This window comes from Hemiscyllium ocellatum, chromosome 21 (assembly GCF_020745735.1).
Source record: "Hemiscyllium ocellatum isolate sHemOce1 chromosome 21, sHemOce1.pat.X.cur, whole genome shotgun sequence".
In the NCBI taxonomy this organism is placed as follows: domain Eukaryota; kingdom Metazoa; phylum Chordata; class Chondrichthyes; order Orectolobiformes; family Hemiscylliidae; genus Hemiscyllium; species Hemiscyllium ocellatum.
In genome coordinates this window covers 38,344,707-38,364,048 of record NC_083421.1, presented here as the reverse complement: position 1 = coordinate 38,364,048, position 19,342 = coordinate 38,344,707, and the positions used below count along the sequence as shown (strand labels likewise).

Below are 19,342 nucleotides of genomic sequence, written 5' to 3'. Positions count from 1 at the left end.
GCGTAGACTCGACTGGGCCCAGCAACACGGACTCAAGGGGGCACAGCAGTATGGACACAAGTGGGCCCTGCAGTACAGACATGAGTGAGCCCAGCATTAAGGACACAAGTGGGCCCAGCAGTACAGGCACGAATGGGCCCAGCAGTACAGAGACAAGTGGCCCAGCAGAACGGACATGAGTGGGCCCAACAACATGGCCCTGAGTGGGCCCAGCAGTACAGACCCAAGTGGGCCCAGCAGTACTGACTTGAGTGGGCCCAACAGAGAGACTCGAGTGGCCTAGCAGTATGGACTTGAGTGGGCCCAGCAGTACAGACCCGAGTGGGCCCAGCAATATGAATTCAGTGGGCCCAGCAGAACAGACTTGAGTGGGCCCTGCAGTATGGACTCGAGTGGGCTCAGCAGTACAGACTTGAGTGGGCCCAGCAGTATGGACTCAATTGGGTCCAGCAGTATGGACCTGAGTGGGCCCAGCAGTACTGACCTGAGTGGGCCCAGCAGTACAGAATTGAGTGGACCTGGCACCCAAGTGGGCCCAGCAGTATGGACTTAAGTGGGTCCAGCAGTATGGACTTGAGTGAGCCCAGTGGTATGGAAATGAATGGGCCCAGCAGCACAGAGACAAGTGGACCAAGCAGTATGGACTTGAGTGAGCCCAGCTGTATGGACTCAGGTGAGTCCAGCAGTATGGATGCGGGTGGGCCCAGCAGTAAGACTTGAGTGAGCCTGCAGTATAGACTCGAGTGGGCTCAGCAGTACAGACTGGAGTGGGCCCAGCAGTATGAACTCGAGTGGGCCCAGCAGCACAGACTTGAGTGGGCCCAGCTGTACAGACTGGAGTGGGCCCAGCTGTACAGATTCGAGTGGGCCCAGCTGTACAGATTCGAGTGGGCCCAGCAGTACGGACTCGAGTGCGCCCAGCAGTACGGATACGACTGGGCCCAGCAGTATGGACTCAAGTGGGCCCAGCAGTTCAGGCACGAGTGGACCCAGCAGTATGGACTCGAGTGCATCCAGCAGTATGAACTCAAGTGGGTCCAACAACACTGACCCGAGTGGGCCCAGCAGTACAGACCCAAGTGGGCCCGGCAGTACAAACTTGAGTGGGCCCAGCAACACTGACTCGAGTGGGCCCAGCAGAACAGACCCAAGTGGGCTCAGCAGTATGGACAAGAGTGGGCCCAGCAGCACAAAGTCGAGTGGGCCCAGCAGCACAGACCTGAGTAGACTCAGTAGTATGGACACAAGTGAGCCCAGCAGTACGGACTTGAGTGGGCCCAACAGTGTGGACTCGAGTAAGCCCAGTAATACAGACTCAGTGACAGTATCAGAGGAGAGTTTAGGTTCTCAGCTGCTTCTGCATTTTGGAGACAGTCCTAGTGCTGACTCATGGCTGCTGCTGTGGAGTTGTGTTTGGGTTATCAGCAACGTCTGCTTCCCATGCAGATTCATGGAAACAGAGGTGGTTTAGGATTCAGGACGAGACCTGGAGACATCAGCAGTGGCTAGATGAGTGAGGTGGGGCCAAGTGGTCTCATGGTGACGGCCGAGTCAGGTTTGGGCAGGTGCGGTACCAGGCAGCTTTAGTGGTGTTTCCATTGGTGAGGTCCAGTGAGGGCTCCAAAGTGGCGAGGATGTCACTGGAGATGAGATGGTGCTGAAGAATTGCTACTTTCATTCCAATGGCAGCATCATGGTGAAAGGGACTCATACCTGGCTACCAGGCCCATGATGGAGCACTTCACAAGATGGACTGCAAAGTTGGACTTTTTTTCATTTTACTATCTTTATGTTTTATATTTTGGTTTATTTTTCTGTGTTTTAAGATGGTGCTGGAGACTCCTGACACTATACAACACTTTTCATTGTATTTTGTAACAAGATACACGTGAAGGTTGGTTGTTGTGATTAAATAGCAGTGACATTCCCAGCCATAAGCTAACCGAAATAGAACAGGCTTGAAGGGCTAAATGGTCTATTCCTGTTCCTATTTATCATGTGACTACTGAGCTGGCTGAAGACAACCTGATTGGATCTACATTTGGCATCTACAGATTTCTGAAATGCAGCTGTCAAGGTTGTAGTTAGTGAAAAATGTTAAATAGATATTAGTATCATGATATTTTATTGTAAGGTACACCACAGTAACAGCAGGTGGTTGTTTGATGGTAGAGAAGTTGAATATGAATGAAAAAGACACATTTTATTGAAGCTTGCATGCAATAACTCTGAATGAAAACATCAGGTTAATTTTCTACGTAAAAGGTATGTTGCTCTATTGCTGAACAAAGATACATTTTGTCAACAGTTTTTGTCTTGCATTTATCAGGACAATTTACAAGAATGCCAATTCAAGCAGGAAACCCATAGTCACACAGCCTAAAAGGACAGGATTGGTTGGCAAGTGGTCTGTGATTGGTTGAGGCATTGTTATGGAGATTGGATCCATAAGGATTGAGGGTTAACCGCTGGGCCTTTTAAAATTTTAAACCAGGCAGGATTCAGATTGTGCAAAGCATTACGTAAGAGCCAAATAATAATCCTAAATTGATTAGTTCCTTAATTCTTTGTACATTCAGTTTAATTCTGAAAATGTTGGATTATTCCAAGTGTATGAAGAATTACACTGACAACTAATTTAGAATTAGCAGTCAAATGTGCAGTGTGGTGCACTTTCATGTACTGGGAAGCTATATAGAGAAATCTCAATTATCCGAAGGGCACAGTAGGGAGTATTTGTTTGGTTAATTGAATGCTGGATAATTGAGTGCCGAATAATGTTGTTCGCCAAGCATCGGGACCTTGCAATCTTGTTTGGATAAACCGAAATTTGGTTAATCGAATACTGGATAATTGAGGTTCATCTGTATAGATTAATACACAGGGCCCCGTTCTTTGTACACTGCACCTGTCTTAAGTAAAGGAAGCATGTAACTGCCATTCATTGGCATATTTTCCATAGAAACGTGCTGACCAACATTGCCCCGAAGCCACATAGCCACACAGCCATTAAAAACACCATCAATGTCAATCAGCACGCCGATAAATAACTTCTGCTTCTGTAAAATCTCAGAGTTTCGTGCAGCAGCAAAAAAAAATCTTACAGGGACATTAGCCCTGACTGATCAGAATTAATCTTACTGGTTTAAAATTTGAACAAAACCTGGTGGTTAACTGTCAGTCATCACTAATTGATGCAATTTGTGTGGCAATGCCTGTCCTCTGACAACTGCTGTTTTCCTTTTACATTGGTGTTCTTGTAAATTGTCCTGATGTAAAATGCAAGATGGAAAGATTCTACGTAGCTTCATTTCTCAGCACTACTAATTTTTAACATCAACCTGTTCAGGCATGTGATAACACAACCAAAATCATAAATTGCTGGAAAAAACTCAGCAGGTCAAACAGCATGTGTGCAGCGAAAGCAGAGTTAATATTTCAGGTCAGTGACTTTTCTTCAAAATAGTTGATTAATGCACAGTTCCTCTTCTGTTCTGGTGTGGCTGGCTTCTCTCTTTTCCTGGCCATAATGCCTTTTACCAGCTACTGAGTGAAATTAAACTTTGGAGAATTGATTTTGCCATTTTGCTGCTCCCACAGCTGCTACTGTCTTCCTCTGTTTGTAATTATATTTCAGCTATTAACTAATTGTTTCTTCTTAAAGGAGTAATGCCCTTAAGGTGGTAAACTCACTTGGCTCCAATTTTGTTTCTCATCTTGGTTTTCTAGATTAAATCTCATTGTGGGAGGGGTCACTATGGCAGGGTCAGGTCTGCCCTGCTGGAGTGATGCAATATTTTCCTAGATGATTTTCTCAAGCATTTGTTGTGCTCAGTAATGGCTGCTTGACCTAGTTTTGTCCTTTACCTTTGCTTTGCCTTGGGCTTGTGTACTCTTAGAGATAGAGAATATACCACCATAGGGTATCTACAGAAGTGGCATTCCTCTGACATGATTGAAAGGTTTAATGCTTGATAGCAGTAAGTCCAACTATATATTTTTAGGCATAAATATTGGGGCCTTAGAGAGCTGGGAGAAAGTGAGGACTGCAGATGTTGAGATCAGAGTCAAGAGTGTGGTGCTGGAAAAGCACAGCAGGGCAGGCAGCATCGGAGGAGCAGGAGAATTGATGTTGTGGGAATAAGCCCTTCATCATGAATGAGGCTTGTGGGTCGGGGAGCTGAGAGATAAATGGGACAGAGTGGGGCAGGGGGAAGGAAGCTGGGAATGCGATAGGTAGATAAAGGTGAGGGAAAAGGTGATAGGTCAGAGAGGACGGTGGAGCAGATAGATGGGAAAGGTGATGGACAGGTCAAGAGGGTGGTGCTGAGTTGGAGGCTTCGGACTGGGATAAGTTGGGGGGGGAGGGGAAATGATGAAATCCACATTAATCCTGTGGTTGCAGGGTCCCAAGGCGGAAGATGAGGTGTACTTCCCCCCAGGTGTTGGTTAGGGTTTGGCAATGGAGCCAATTCCAGCTTTAGGGAGCTGGTAAAGGTAAGTCTGCTCCCTCCACAAGCTAAAGTAGAGTTCCTTGTCTCCACTCACAGATTGTATGCGACATAAAGTAGAATGAATGGAGCTAATGTGAGATGAATATTAACCCTTTCAGAACCTGTTACCTTATACAACAAATGAAAATGGTGTCTGTGGATGCCTGGATGATACCTATTTGTTGATTATATTTCTTTTCTTAGTTTAACTGTAGAATCAACAGTTGAGATTGAAATGATTTTAATAGAATCCAACACACAACCTCAAACAACAAAATACTGAAAATGTTGTCCCTCAATGTAAAATAGGCCTAAAACGTCCCAATGGTTGAAGATGGATATCATTCACTGTAGTTGGCATATTATTGATTTGCTGCTGTCTGACAATACTTGTAAAACAAAATTTTTAAACGCTTGTGAAAAGTGTAAAACATGCCATCAAGGGACCTTTAGCAGTTGGCTGCAGTGCAAGTCATGAATATTGGAAATATATCCTCTTTTATGACAAGTGAAAAGAGGTCATGGTTTTCCTCTTCTCTTTAAAGTGTCTCAGTCATTCACCGCAGTATTTTAACCCTTTTCCTTTTTAGCTTGTCACTATCACACTTCAATTAAACGTAGTTATCGAGTCAAAAATGAAGGACAACCAATTCCAAGGTGTTATTCAGGCAAATGCAGTTACAAACCAAAGGAATTCATTTGGTTACAAGAGTGAGATCCAAATGGGTCCAACTGTTCAGCTGTTGAATAAAGCAAAGAACTGCGCGTACTGGAGATCTGAAACAAATAAAAACAGAAATTGCTGGAGAAACTCAACAGGTCTGGCAGCATCTGTGAAGAGAAAACAGAGTAAACGTGTTGAATCCAGTGGCCCCTCTTCCTAGAAGTCTGAGACTTGAAATATTTACTTTGTTTTCTCTTCACAGATGCTGCCAGACCTGCTTGAGTTTCTTCAACAATTTTTTTTTGTTCAGCTATTCATCTGCTTCTTTAGCAGTGGCGAAGTCTGCAGTTCATAGTGAATATTGATTTTTCTGAAGTAATTTTTCACCAGCACTGGTTTTTTGCAGATTGAGACTGAGACAGATATATGTATAAAGAGAGAGAGAGAGAGAGGGAGAAAGAGAAGGAAGAGCTTCAGCAATCTGGTTGGCATCAGTCCATTTTGTTTTTCATTTTATTTTACTCAAAGGCTGCTCCATGGATTCTGGTGTCTGTGTTATTGTTTCATTTCAAATAGGCAACCTATTATCTCACAATGTGCTGATGATACTGTTATCATTACAAGTGAGCATGAAATAAGTGTTGCAAATTTCTTGATACCTCATTGCATTTCAATATTAGATTAAAATTGTAGTTTTGAGACAACTGGTTTTATGCATTTCATATGGACTGCCCGAACTTGTCAGTGAGCACTGCAGCCATTTTAGATCAGCAGTTTACATCTATAGTTCATGAAAGTCTCAGGTAAAGTTAAAGGAAGCAAGCTGAGTGGTGCTTGTCCATATTTATTATGACCTACTTCACACAGCATAATCACATAATACATTCTGAATTGGCTAAGCACTGTTTATGAAATGTTTCAATGTGCATAAGCACCTTATTATAGTCATTAGAAGTTGAGTGGTGAAAATTGATTTTTTGATGTTGTTATTCAGGAGCAGTGTTTTTTCCTTTGCTTTGCTGAGTAGTTTATATGTTTAATTTGCTCTTGTTTACCAGGATTGCTGGAGAAGATGTTGGGAAGGCTACTGCTAAGGTAGGAATAAATGTTTACAGTCACTTAATTTCATCCATTATGAATACAATTTTCCAATAGGTATAAATATTGGTGTATTTTAACAGTGAATTATTGTTTTACATTATTTTGGAGAAGGGTATGTTGTTGATGTTGGGAGTCTAATTTATATGATTTACATTTCCTCTTGTGAAATTCAGGAAATTCTTATTTGGGAGCTATCAAGTATATTTAGTTTGTGAGAATAAACGCCATGTTTCTCCACTACACCCAGAGTACAGCTTTAAGTGATTATAGTGATCAATATTGGATCTGATACAATCCTTCTATCAATTATTTAGCTGTTGAGGGAGCCTTTGTGGTCATAGAATCATAGAGTCAGATAGCATGGAAACAGACTCTTCAGTCCAACCAGTCCATAATCCCAAACTAAACTAGTCCCACCTGCTTGCTCATGACCCATGACCCCCTCACACCTTTCCTATTTATATATTTATCCAAACATACCACTATCCATCACTTCCTCAGGAAGTTCACTCCATATGCGAACCACCCTCAGTGTAAAAAAAAGCCTCTCATGTCTTTTTTTAAATCTCTCTCCTCTCACCTTAAATCTGTGCCCCCTAGTCTTGATACCACTGCCCCCCTCCTCCCCAATCCTAGGGCAGAGACAACTACCTTTAACCCGACCTACACCCCTCATTATTTTATAAACTTCCATCAGGTTGCCCCTCAACCTTATACCTTACATATGATCTTCTAAAGGAAAAGTGAATTATCAATAAAAACATCCAAAGGTGAAAATGCTCAGTAGGTCAGCCACATTGGTGGAGAAAGAAACACAACTCATATTTCAGATTGATGACCTTTTTAATCAGAACTATAAACTGTTTGTTAAGACAAGGTTTTTCAGAATGTGACCACAAAAATGTTGGTGATGAATGCATTCTCTTCAATGTAAGCTGCTCAACTGCAATTGAATATGTTATGAAGTGAGATTTCTATTCTTTACTCAGCTTCACTAGGTTGGCACCTCAGGTTCAGGTATGCTGAACTGCCACACTCTTCATTGAACCAGGTTAGATCTCCCAACTTAACGGTGACGGTAGAGTGGGTTATATGCCAAACCATGAGGTTACAAATTGTGGCTGAATACAATTCTGCTGCATGAGCCCACAGTGGCTCATGGATGCTTGGTTTTGAGTTGCAAGATCTGATCAAAGTCTGTCCTCTCAAGTGTAGTGCTAGTGCCACACAACACAATGTATGAAGTAGCATATCCTGAATTACTATTAGGTAGTATAACACAGCTAAGCAATCACACAACCAACAAATCAGACCAAAGGTCTACCCTTCTGCCACTTCGAGTTGTGAATGATCATGAACGATTCAACAACTAACAGAAGGAGGAGACTCATAAAATAGACCCATTCTCAATGATGGGGAATCCCAGCACATCAATGCAAAAGACCAGGCTGAAGTATTTGCATTCACCTTCAGACAGGAATATTGACTGAATGATTCATCTCAGTCTCTTCCTGAAACCTCCAGCATCACAGGTCTTCATCGAATTCAGTTCACTCATACTGATATCAAAAAATGGCTGAAGCCATTGGATACTGAAAAAACTAAGGACAACATTTTGGCAATAGTACAGAAGACTTGTGTTCCAGAATTAGCTGCACTTCTAACTAAGCTGTTCCACTATGTTTATAACACTGGCTTCTACCAGACAAAGTGAAAAATTGTCTCGCTATGTCTTGAGCACAAAATGCAGACTGAACGCAATGTGATATAATTGCAAGCTGATAGGTTGCTGCCCTTTCATTCAAACATCACAAAGTGATGGAACTTACTATCAGTGGTGTTATGAAGCAGGACCTCCAATAGAATAGCCTGCTCACTGTGACTCAGTTGAGTTTCACCAGGATCGCTCAGCTCCTGAACTCATTACAGGCTCGGCCCAAACGTGGATAGAAGAGCTGAATTCCAGAGATGAGGTGAGAGTGACAGCCCTTGACATCAAGGCTACATTTGACTGAATACGGATGGCATTATGGAGCCCTAGCTGAATGGAACTCAATGGGAATCTGAAGCAAAACTCTCTGCTTGATGGAGTCATACTTGGCATGAATGAGAATGGTTGTGGTTCTTTGTGATCACTCATTTCAGCTCTAGGACATTACTGCAAGGGCTAGTCACATGGTGACTCTGCATTGTAAGGTCCATGATGTTAACACTGCTGAACTGCCACAATGTCGTCACCAACTGAACACAACTGCCCAACAGAGCAGGTAAGAGTTTAGGAATTCTGTGACAAACAACTCACCTCCAATCTATTACCTGCCCTCCATCAGCAAGACATGAGTCAGCACTGCAATGGAAAACTCTCCACCTTGCCTGGATTTGTGCAGCTCCAACAACACTCTACACACTCGACACCATCCTGAACAAAGCTGTCAGTTTGACTGGTATCTTGCTTAATACCTTCAATATACACATCCCTCACTACAGACTAACAATGGCAGTAATATGTATCATCTACAAGGTGCACTGCAATAACTCATCTTCTAAACCCTACAATCTAGAAGGACAAAGGTAGTAGATGCATAGGAACACTGACAGTTGCAAGTTCTGCTCCATGTCATACACCATCCTGACTTGGAACTATATTGCCACTCCTTTATTGTCTCAAAGTTAAAATCCTGGAATTCCCTTTCCAACAGTACAAAGAGTTTCCTACACCCCAATACTGCAGCAGTTTAAGGAAGAAGCTCAATACAATATATTTGCAAGTCTGGATGATGTGCGGCTTGGAGGGAAATTGAGAAGGTGCTCATGTTCCCATGGATTTGCTGCTCTTCTCCTTCTAAATGGAAGTGGTTATGAGTTTGAAGAAGATGCTGTTCAACATATGGATACTAAAAACAAATGCTCTTTCATCTAACCGCTTCCCAAAGAAAAGTCTAAGCTTTGTTATCAAATGAGATTGTGCCATCGAATGAGGGAAACAATCAGCAGTAACTGAACAAGTTCCATTGCATTGCCAGTGTTTTGAAGAATGCCCCATTGATTGATTTAAGCAGGCTAGATAAATCAAATTTTCTTCCTATTCAGGGGAACCATGAATTATTACCAGTGATTTGAAAATCATATTAAGCACTACAGAATCTAGTCAGTATTTCTGGAAATGACAGCACTCCAGTGTTTGGTGACTTCATTAAACACACTGGTCTAAGGCTGAAGTAAAATCATTGTGATGGAACAGAAGTAATGCATGTATTTTCCAAGAATGGCAAAGAATTTCCCTATGACCTTTAAGATCAGGTTACAGAATCTCTGATGAAATTTTGTTATTGATTATATTGTTGAATTATTTTTAGATTCATTAAGGTTTTTCCCACTATATCTCTCCTTCTCACCCTACCCCACAGTCCTCCCCACCCCTGCCCCACAACCAAACTCATTGATCTGCCATTTGCTATCTTGTCTACTCAATCTGTACGCAAAGTACAAAGGTACCCAAGTGCAATTTATGCTGGGTTTCAAGTGTGTAGTCACTAACAGGGCCCTGCTTTTAATTAAGTTTAATTATTTATCACAGTTCACACTGTCAGTTCTTCTAATGAGTTTGTAATTATCTGTAACATCATACGTATCTTGGATAAGTGTGATGTAGTCAAGAGAGTTTATAAACAGCTTTTTGTGTGGCTGGAACTAAAATTAATGCGATGTTCACTGTTTTCTGGATTAAAACTAAACAAGAAGAAGTGTTTCTTTTTTTATCAAGTGTGATAAGGATGTTCCTTCATCACCAGATTTCTATTCTTTCCTTTCATCATTTTATTCTTTGTCCCTTAAGCATCTTTTTGGTTATGTGATCCTGGATCAAAGATTTACTCCTGGCAGCTAAATGCTCTGGTTTGTGCAATCCTTTGGGCTCTGCGTAAGTAACTACCAGCATATGGTTGCAGAATGATTGTCAGGTACATAGGTGAACATGGGTAAATACTATTGCATGGCTAACAGGATGCCATACACCTGAACACTCTAATTCTGCTCCCTCTACCAGAGTATAATGAATATATCTGCTTTCCATTTTTTAAAGACAAAGCTACTCATTAAATTCAACATGTAGGGACTGATATGACTCAACACTTCAAATGACACTTCATTTGCTGTAAAAGCTTAGTATAAAGGCAAGTCTTACTTTCCTTTCTTTCACCTATTACCCAACTACATGGAGAAACACATATTTTAGTACAACATACCAATACTCTGTATTACTGCCAAACCAGTGCATTTGTTCCGTCCCTCAAAAAATGTAATAAGGAGCAAACTTCTTAAGCATTCAGCCACACAAGGTAATTTCCACATGCATGTTCATAGAACCATATCAGGTGGCTAATAACCAGGATCTCCTACTGCATGGATAAGGTAGTGTCACATCTTCACCTGTGATGTGGCATCGGTTCTTTGTGGGGCAGGATTGATATGGTGTATGTGGGTTGCTATCATTTTGGATAACTGGTAGTCAAGGACAGTATTATATGTTCATAAATTTGAAAATTAGGGTAACTGTGTTTAACACTTGTTCTTATTTGATCCTTACTAACATATGCTGTATAAAATCTACATTCATGCATATTATCATTACATCCTGTACTTAATTCTGGTTCATTTATATCTCATAATTTTATGGCAGTATTTGATGTGCTTCACAAACTTAGATATTATTAATGTGACCTGATGATAAATCTCCATTCTGCAATTAAAGTGGGACATAATGAATGGCTTTAGGGCAGAAAGTCATTTAACCTATTGCTCAAATATAACAGCTGATAAATCAATTGTGTTAGATCATTGGTTCAGCACAGGCCTAGAAGATAAACCCCAAAACTTTCACATGTAGCTTGATGTGAGTTTTCACTTAACATTCAAAAATACTCAGGCAAATCCATGGAAATTAATTAACTGGACGTAGACGTAGACGTAGAAGCTTCTGGTATCCAGTGATGTCAAAGGGAAACAAAACACATGTTTTTTTAAACTTGCACTTGTGGCAGTTGGGTGGTGCTGGCTGGCCAGCATTTATTGTCTGTCCCGAGTTGCCCTGAGAAGGTGAGCTGCCTTCTTAAACTGCTGCCATCCATGTGTTATAGGTGGACCCACAATGCCATTAAGGAGGGAATTCTAGGATTTTGACCCAGTGACAGTGAAGGAATGATGATGTATTCTCAAGTCAGATGGTGAGTGGTTTGGTGGGGAACTTGCAGGCAGTGGTGTTCCCATGTATTTGCTGCCCTTGTCCTTCAGGTGGAAGCAATTGTGGGTTTGGAAGGTGCTTTCGGAGGATCTTTGGAGAATTTTTGCAGTTCATCTTGTAGATAATATGCACTGCTGCTATTGACCATTTGCGGGTGAGGGAGTAAATGCTTGTGGATATAGTCTCAATCTTGCATGCTGTTTGTCCTGGATGGCGTCAAGCTTCTTTAGTGTTGTTGGAGCCGCACTCATCCAGGCAAGTGGACAGGATTCCATCACACTCCTGACTTGTGCCTTGTAGATGATGAACAGGCTTTGGGGAGTCAGGAGGTGAGTAACTCGCTGCAGTGTTCCTATCTTCTGACCTGCTCTTGTAGCCACTGTGTTTTTGTGATGAGATCAATGGTAACCCCCAAGGATATTGATAATGGGAGTTTCAGTGATGGTAACACCATGAATGTGGTTAGAATGTTTCTTATTGGAGATGGTCTTTGCATGGTATTCGTGTGGCATAAATATCACTTGCCCCTTGTTAGCCCTAGCCTGTTTTTGTCCAAATCTTGTTGTGTTTGAACATGGACTGCTTCAGTATCTAAGGAGTTGTAAATGGTGCTGAACATTGTGCATTCATCAGCAAACATCCCAATGTTTGACCTTAAGATAGAGAGAAAGTCATTGATGAAGCAGCTGAAGATGGTTGGGCCTAGGCCACTGCCCTGAGGAACTTCTGCAGAGATGTCCTTTAGACTCTGACCAGCTCAACCAGTGGGTGCCAGCTGAGCCACTGGGCATTGAAATCCCTCACCCAGAGTACATTTTGTGCACTTGCCACTTCAGTGCTTCCTCCAAGTGCTGTTCAACATGGAAGAGTACTGATGCATCAGCCGAAGGAGGACGGTATAAGGTCATCAGCAGGGGGTTTCTTTGCCCATGTTTAAACTGAAGCCATGAGAATTTATGGAGTCCAGGATCAAGGTTGAGTACCCCCTCCCAACTGTGCCAGCACCTCTGCTGCTCTGGGGCAGGACATATGCAGGTATTGTGATAATGGTGACTGGGACATAGATTGTAAGGTATAATTCCACAAGAATGACTACATCAGGCTTTTGCTCACTCTGTGAGACAGTTGTCCAAATTTTGGCATGAGTCCCCAGATGTTAGTAAGGAGGACTTTGCAGGACTGACAAGACTATTTCTGCCCTTATCTTTTCTGGTGCCTAGATCGATGCCATGAGAGATCTGCCCGGTTATATTTTTTAGTAGTTGTAATGATTGATACAACTGAATGGCTTTCTGTGACATTTCAGAGGGTAATTGAGTGTCAACCACATTACTGGCAGTCTGGAGTCACATGACGGCCAGACCAGGTGAGGATGGCAGATTTCCTTTCCTGAAGAACATTAGTAAGTCAGGTAGGCTTTCCTGACAATCTTACTTCCAGCTATTTCTTTCTGTTGAAATCAAATTCCACCATCTGAGCCCAGCTCCCCAGAACATTAGGTGAGTTTCTGGATTAATAGTTGAGTGACAGACGATCGTCTCCCCTCTTATTTTCAGAGCTAGAATTTTCCTTGGACAGGTTGTTCATTTGTCACCAGAGCCTAGGGCTTGAGGGACACCACTTCTCAATAAATCTGGCTGATTAGGAGACTCTCTGATCTTGCTGCCTGTCTGAGCAATGTTGAGAGAATTTAACCTGTTTAGTCACATTCAGAACTCACCTTCCATGACTATGAAGTCCCAAGCACAATTTTGTTGTGCAGTATTATTTTCTGAGCCGTAAGACCTTTCATTCAACTTAACACCATACAGTATACTGCAGCATGAGCTTTTAGAAATTAGATACAGTATAGTAAGTGTGTTGAACACAGCAAATTGTAAAATACGCCAGCATAGGTCACAATTTATGCAATAAAATTTATCCAGTTGTTAGTAAATTGGTAAATAGTAAATGGATAGTAAATTTGTAATATAAATTATACAAAGCATCAGATAACACATAAGTGAAAAGCTGTAAATATCAGTGTTGCTTGTCAAATTTGAATTGTTGTTCACTGTTACAGATGCTGTGAGGTAGGTACTGCCCTTGACATGCTGTGAAAGAAATACTTTAAAATTGGACATTTGACACAGGTGCCGGTCCCTGTGTGAACTCTGCTATATTATGTTGGTAAATTGCTCAGCTCATACTGTAAATCTATTAAGGATTACTAGATCCCTTTTAAATATTTAATCTGTCTTTGCTCTTTCAGTCAGACAAATGAAAATGAGGGATAAACTGTTTTAATCTAAAGAGTTTTTCATTTTAAATTCATTGCTAGACAACTATCCTCAAATGAATGCTAAAAATGGAGATGGGCTCCCCGGGCTACCACAGATTTTGATATGCATCACCTCAGTCAGGCATTGACTCAGTAAACATACAATTGGGGATATTGATGGAGCTGACACAATTGATCTCAAGCAATTGTAATACCGAAGACCTTGCAGATTCTATTGTTTAATCTTGGTAAACAAAATAATTAAATGATTATTCGATGTATGTCTGCTCTATACGTTGCTTAATCTATTGCTGATAGTGGTTCACCCTCACCCTTCATTGCAGTTTGATTCAACTGAGAAAAAAGTTCAGTCAGAATAAGCTCAGAATATTTCAATGCATTTGCTGGAAAACAGTGCAGAAAACTATTGGAGGGAAACTCTCAATGTCATCAGCTATGGTCATGTTGGCTTGAGATTTATTTTCATTCAACAGCATTCATGTCGTCAAAACCAATAAACAACAGTTTAATAAGGGCTAAGGTTTCAACTTTGAACCACATCTCAACAGGTACGGGAAAAGTGGTGAGGTGTTACAATATAGAGTCCACACAGGGTTAGTGACGTGGGAGTTTGGCGGGGAGAGCAGGTGAGGGAAAATGTTGCAGGTAACAGTGAGTGCTGAGGGGCATGGACCTTGCTGGCAGATGATGGTGCTGGAGCAGAGGGAAAGTGAGTGTGGAGAAGCAGACAGAAATGAGTGACACCTACCTTGGCCAACTGGAGAAAAATCATCACTTTTCTCCAGTGAAGCCTCTTGACTACCAGCTCAGACAAATGTCTGCAACAGCGTATCAGCCTGTAATTAATTCTGGGTTTTATATTCTAATTTAAGATTTATTTAATTGCTATTTTTAGGGACATATTGTAAACACAGCTCGTTTGCTAGACGTACAATGGAAAGAGGCCATTATTTTCTGCATTAATACACTATCTTTCAGAGGATATATCTCATGCTGTCACACAGCCACACTCAACAATTCCAGACTACTGGCAAACTAAACTAAATTTAGTATTGGAAACAGCTCAAATATATTGTAATGAATAATTAAATACCGAAAAATTAAGTAAATAAAGTCTGTATGTTTTATTAATATTGTGAATACATCTTAATAATTATTATTATTTTAAAATGTAGATTATTTGTTCTGTGAGAAACAAGCAGGTTGTGAGAGTGGAAGAAATAAGATGCATCCAAAATCATTTCGACAAAAATTATCCTTGAGGCTTGAAGTGACATATACACAGAAGAATATCAGCCTGTCATTCAAGAGATGAGAGTAGACAGTGAAAATGCTTATAATGTCTTATATCAAAATCATTTGTGTAGATGGGAAAGACCAATCAAACTAACCTTTAACACATTATTAGCAAATTTAGGGTAGGGATAATCCCAAAGGCAACGGAAGTAAGGGTTTTGAACACTTTGTTTCGCAGACATGTGTAGAAGTTCCCAGATAACTGTGAGTGGTGAGGTATTGGCCCACATCAGGTGAACTTTTGAGATCAAGCCAAAGGTCAGGACAGTTACTAGGGACTTTGAAATTGGTTATATCCATGTTCAGACTCATTCAGGAATGTCTGTCAGCCTCAACATCTGAGATGCTTTACCTCAGGGAAAGATAAATTATCCAGTCCATGAACAACAATTCCTACAAGTTTAACTTTTGTGTCAGGTGTTTATGCTTAATTTGTTTTGTGAGATGAGTTTCTTTCTTGATTATATCCGGTAAAATCTGATGTTATTCATTAAGTTGTTGTTCTTTGCTTGAAAGGATTAATTTGAAATTTTTAATTAGGCAATCTCAACCAAATTGTACTAGGTGTAGAACGCAGTTTCAGTGCAGTAAAATATCATTTGCCTGCTCATGAAAAAATATTAATATGATAGGACCATCAGCATTAGAATACACACCCAGCGCATTCCTTGGGGAAACTGGTGGTGGCTTAAGGTTGACAGTAATTATTTTTGTCGATGGACATCTTATTGATTTTAATCTTGATGCAGAATTATGTGCCACTATCTATAAGATTGAATATCATGGCTGAAGAATCAGAAGTTACCATGCACAGAAATGAAATAAAATGATCTGGGTGGCATAACTCTCAGATTAAAATTATTTACAAGCAACTCCACAGCATGAAAAGTGTGAAAGAGCTGAAAATATATATGTGATTTATAACTAAAACTTTTGAGGTGCACACATGTCTCCACCTCAACATCTTTAAGGTAGCAGAAGGTGTTCTGAAAGACAGTGGATAGGTCAAGAGAAACCAAACAATACCAAGTCTTTTCAAAGAGAAACTATTCAGAGAACAACTGGTGCAGAGATGAATGGTTCTTGTCAAACCAGTAAAGGGGTAACCAGTAGAAGGTCTCATTGGGCTTCTTAGACTCGTCGGAGAGCCCAAACAAAAGAAAGGATCCATTGATATTACCAGTGATAGCATTAGAGACCTGTTTTAAATTGTCAATGTGAAGGAAAACTGTGACCATACAGGAGCAATGGAAGGATTTCCCATCCGTAGCATCAGTGAAGAACACTCAGCTGTCAGAAATCAGTAGGTTTTCCGATTCAAAGCAAATACAACAAGAATTACCAATACCAACCCTCTCAGCTCATTGATAAACTGCTAAGTTAAGTGCTGAGCAAAACTGTCTGCAGAGCAAATCATTATTGCAGGCATGAATTTATGTTGGAGGATGAAACTACATGAGTTCAAGAGGAACATTCAATTCTTTGTCTTCCAGAGCAGAACTATCAGTGACAATGACAGAAATAATGCTCACTAACCAACAACCATTCCACTGGTATGACTGAAGATGGGAATGTGGCTGTAGCCCTGGTACAGCGACCACAAAGGGAGAACAAAGGACATCCAAATTAATCAACAAGTTGAAATAAAGAGTTAACATTGGTCAACATAGATCAAGCGGCAAGTTTAGCAGAAGGATTCGCTTGCGCAACCTGAAACTGAGCTGCATGCAGCTCCATGGAAGCCAGACCCAATGTCCATAGATTCAGCGCACACGTAAAATGAAGAAATCTCCTGATTCAGAAATGCAGGATACCACAAAAAATACAAGAACTTCCTTTCAATGAGCAGTTATCTTCTGTGATGGAAGTTCATGAGATGAATGCTCCCCAGATTTTGTTACAGGAAAATATTAGATTCAACAGGGTAGAATTCCTCTGTAAAAGACATTCAGGAGTTTAAAGATCCTCCAAATTAGATAATAACTTAGGTTAGCAGGAAGAATCTAACAAATTGAAGATTCTCAAGTAGAGAGAAAGGAAGAGAGAGAGAGAGAGAGAGAGACAGGGAGAGAGGGTTTACAGGCAATACTTTATCAAGATCAGATTCAAGATCAAGAAACCTCAAGCTAAAGACAATCCAACCTTTCAAGTCTAAAGAGAACACAAAGTGGAAGAACTATGAGACCTCCATACAACCTGAATCAGTAAAGTCAGGGATCCAGAGGAGATGGGAGTAGTGGTGACTGTAATTTTTGACATGAATGTATAAATTATAACAGTAAGAAGAGAGTTTGGGGTAAGATGTTGTAAGAGGTAATGGTTAATGTTGCCAATGGCATGAAGCTCCACTGTATTTGAAGATATCAAATAGTCTTGGGTGAGGAGGTTGAGAGACTAGCTCTATGTCATGAAGGGGACAGATGTGTCATCTATGTTTCCCATTAGTCTTAGAACAGAGTCTTGTGGTTTATGGTGAGGACTGTTCAGATGCATGCAATGAGGTCTCCCTCAATGTCAGGAACAGCTCACTGTATCTTTTATAGAACAGCACGGGCATGGCAAGACTCTTGTTAGCCATTGGTCAGTTGCTTAGTAAGGGAGATTAATGCTCGTTAATGACCTTATTAATCGTAAATCTCACCTCTTTATTATGCAGTTTTCCATTTGGCCACCAGTCATAAGCAAACTAGATGCCAATAAGTCTCAACATGGGAGTCAGAGTAGCTACCTGGTGACTTCAACTTAATGCTTCCCCATTGGAAGTCACTGGGCACCAACTTCTTAGAGCATGCTCAATGAGCATCAGCTACATGCATCCAATGTCCACAGTCATTGGCAAATCTTCAATCCATTTACAGTAATCTTCTGTATTTCAATGCTTCACCTCAAGGTGAAATAGCAATCAACATTATGGTGTTGCATCAAGGACACTGTGTACTCAAAACCAGTTGATCAACTGGACCAGGTTTCTGGTTTGTTCACTTATTGTCATAGTGTTCATTCACTCTGAACCTGTATCCTCATAGTATCACTCCTTGCCTTGCTCAGCACTTGTGTTGCCTTGTCTTTTTCTCCTTTGCCCATCAACCAGAGGTACCAGGCTCACAGAACTGCTGTATTACCATGCTGTTCAGCACAGACACAAAGCAGGAACATTTTCAGCAGGCTTCGGTGAATAGCTTTCAGTCAGGCTGCCAAGCACAATAAGTCAAAAGCAGCCGCCTAGACCAGTCCAAGGGCTATGGGCAAGGTAAGTCAGCCATTCCTTGTAAGGGGTGAGGAGCTGAATGTTGGACAGCTCATCACCCATGTTGACTCCTGGAATGGCAAAGAGGCAGGCATTGAAAGAGATGTAAGCAGATGGCACTGCTGTTATTTGTGGCACAGTTTTAGACATGTTCCAGGCAAGTGACGAGGCAGTGCAGAGGGCATGTAGCATCGGTGATGTCAGGATTTGGAGTGGATGATGGCAAACGAGGGAAGATGTCGCAGGTAATGGTGAGAATGACAGAGCATGATCCTTGCTGGGAGGTGGGTTCGGTAGCAGAGATAGAGTGAGTGAGGTATCAGAGAGAGAATGTTTGAACTTAGCCTGGCAGAGTGGAGAAAAATCTTCTTCCAATACTGCTGGGCATTCCTCCAGATGTCTTAGACTACTAATCCAGGCAGCAAGCTCAGATCAAGCTGGCATGGTCTGACATCATTTCACCTCTGTACCCCCTATTTGGTATGATCTATGATCTCCTGGTGCCTGCCTACAAAGCAGGGTGCCAAAGTTCTCTGTTCAGTCATGTCTGGGTCAAAGTTCAGGAACGGAGCAGGACTGAGTTCTAGCGATGCCAGTCAATTCCTGGCAGTGGCGAGTTGTTCCAGGAATGATGTGTGATAAGATGGGGATAGAATCAGGCCAGAGGAGTACCATTGGGGTGGGGTAGATCTCACTTGGCCTTTTTGGAGACTCACTCTGAAAAACCTGATTAAACTGAATGAAAATAAAACCCAACTGGAATAAGGATGCCTGTTTCATTGGTTTTATTTTGTTCAGAGTTGCATCTCTGTTTTTCTTAAACATTTCTTTCTATCTCTCTGTGCTGCGTATCATCGATGTCTCAAAAGACAAGTGGACATTTGGCTCCAAAACTGGCTGTAACGACCTACTGCTAACTTTATTTCCTTTATTTTGGAGAAGTCAATGGTCTCTTCTTGATTCCTCAACTTAACTACAGAACTCAAATTGATAATTCAGCTTGCAGGAGACTGCCTTTATT

The 19,342-nt window shown here is 41.3% G+C and overlaps 1 protein-coding gene across 1 annotated transcript in view; it reads left to right on the top strand.

Moving 5' to 3' along the window:
• Nucleotides 1-19,342, top strand: part of whrna (whirlin a) — a 214,773-nt gene that overhangs the window by 118,734 nt on the left and 76,697 nt on the right. Inside the window, exon 7 of the mRNA XM_060841026.1 lies at nt 9,197-9,206. Coding sequence (XP_060697009.1) covers nt 9,197-9,206 — 10 coding nt within the window. The remainder of the gene's footprint in view (nt 1-9,196; nt 9,207-19,342) is intronic.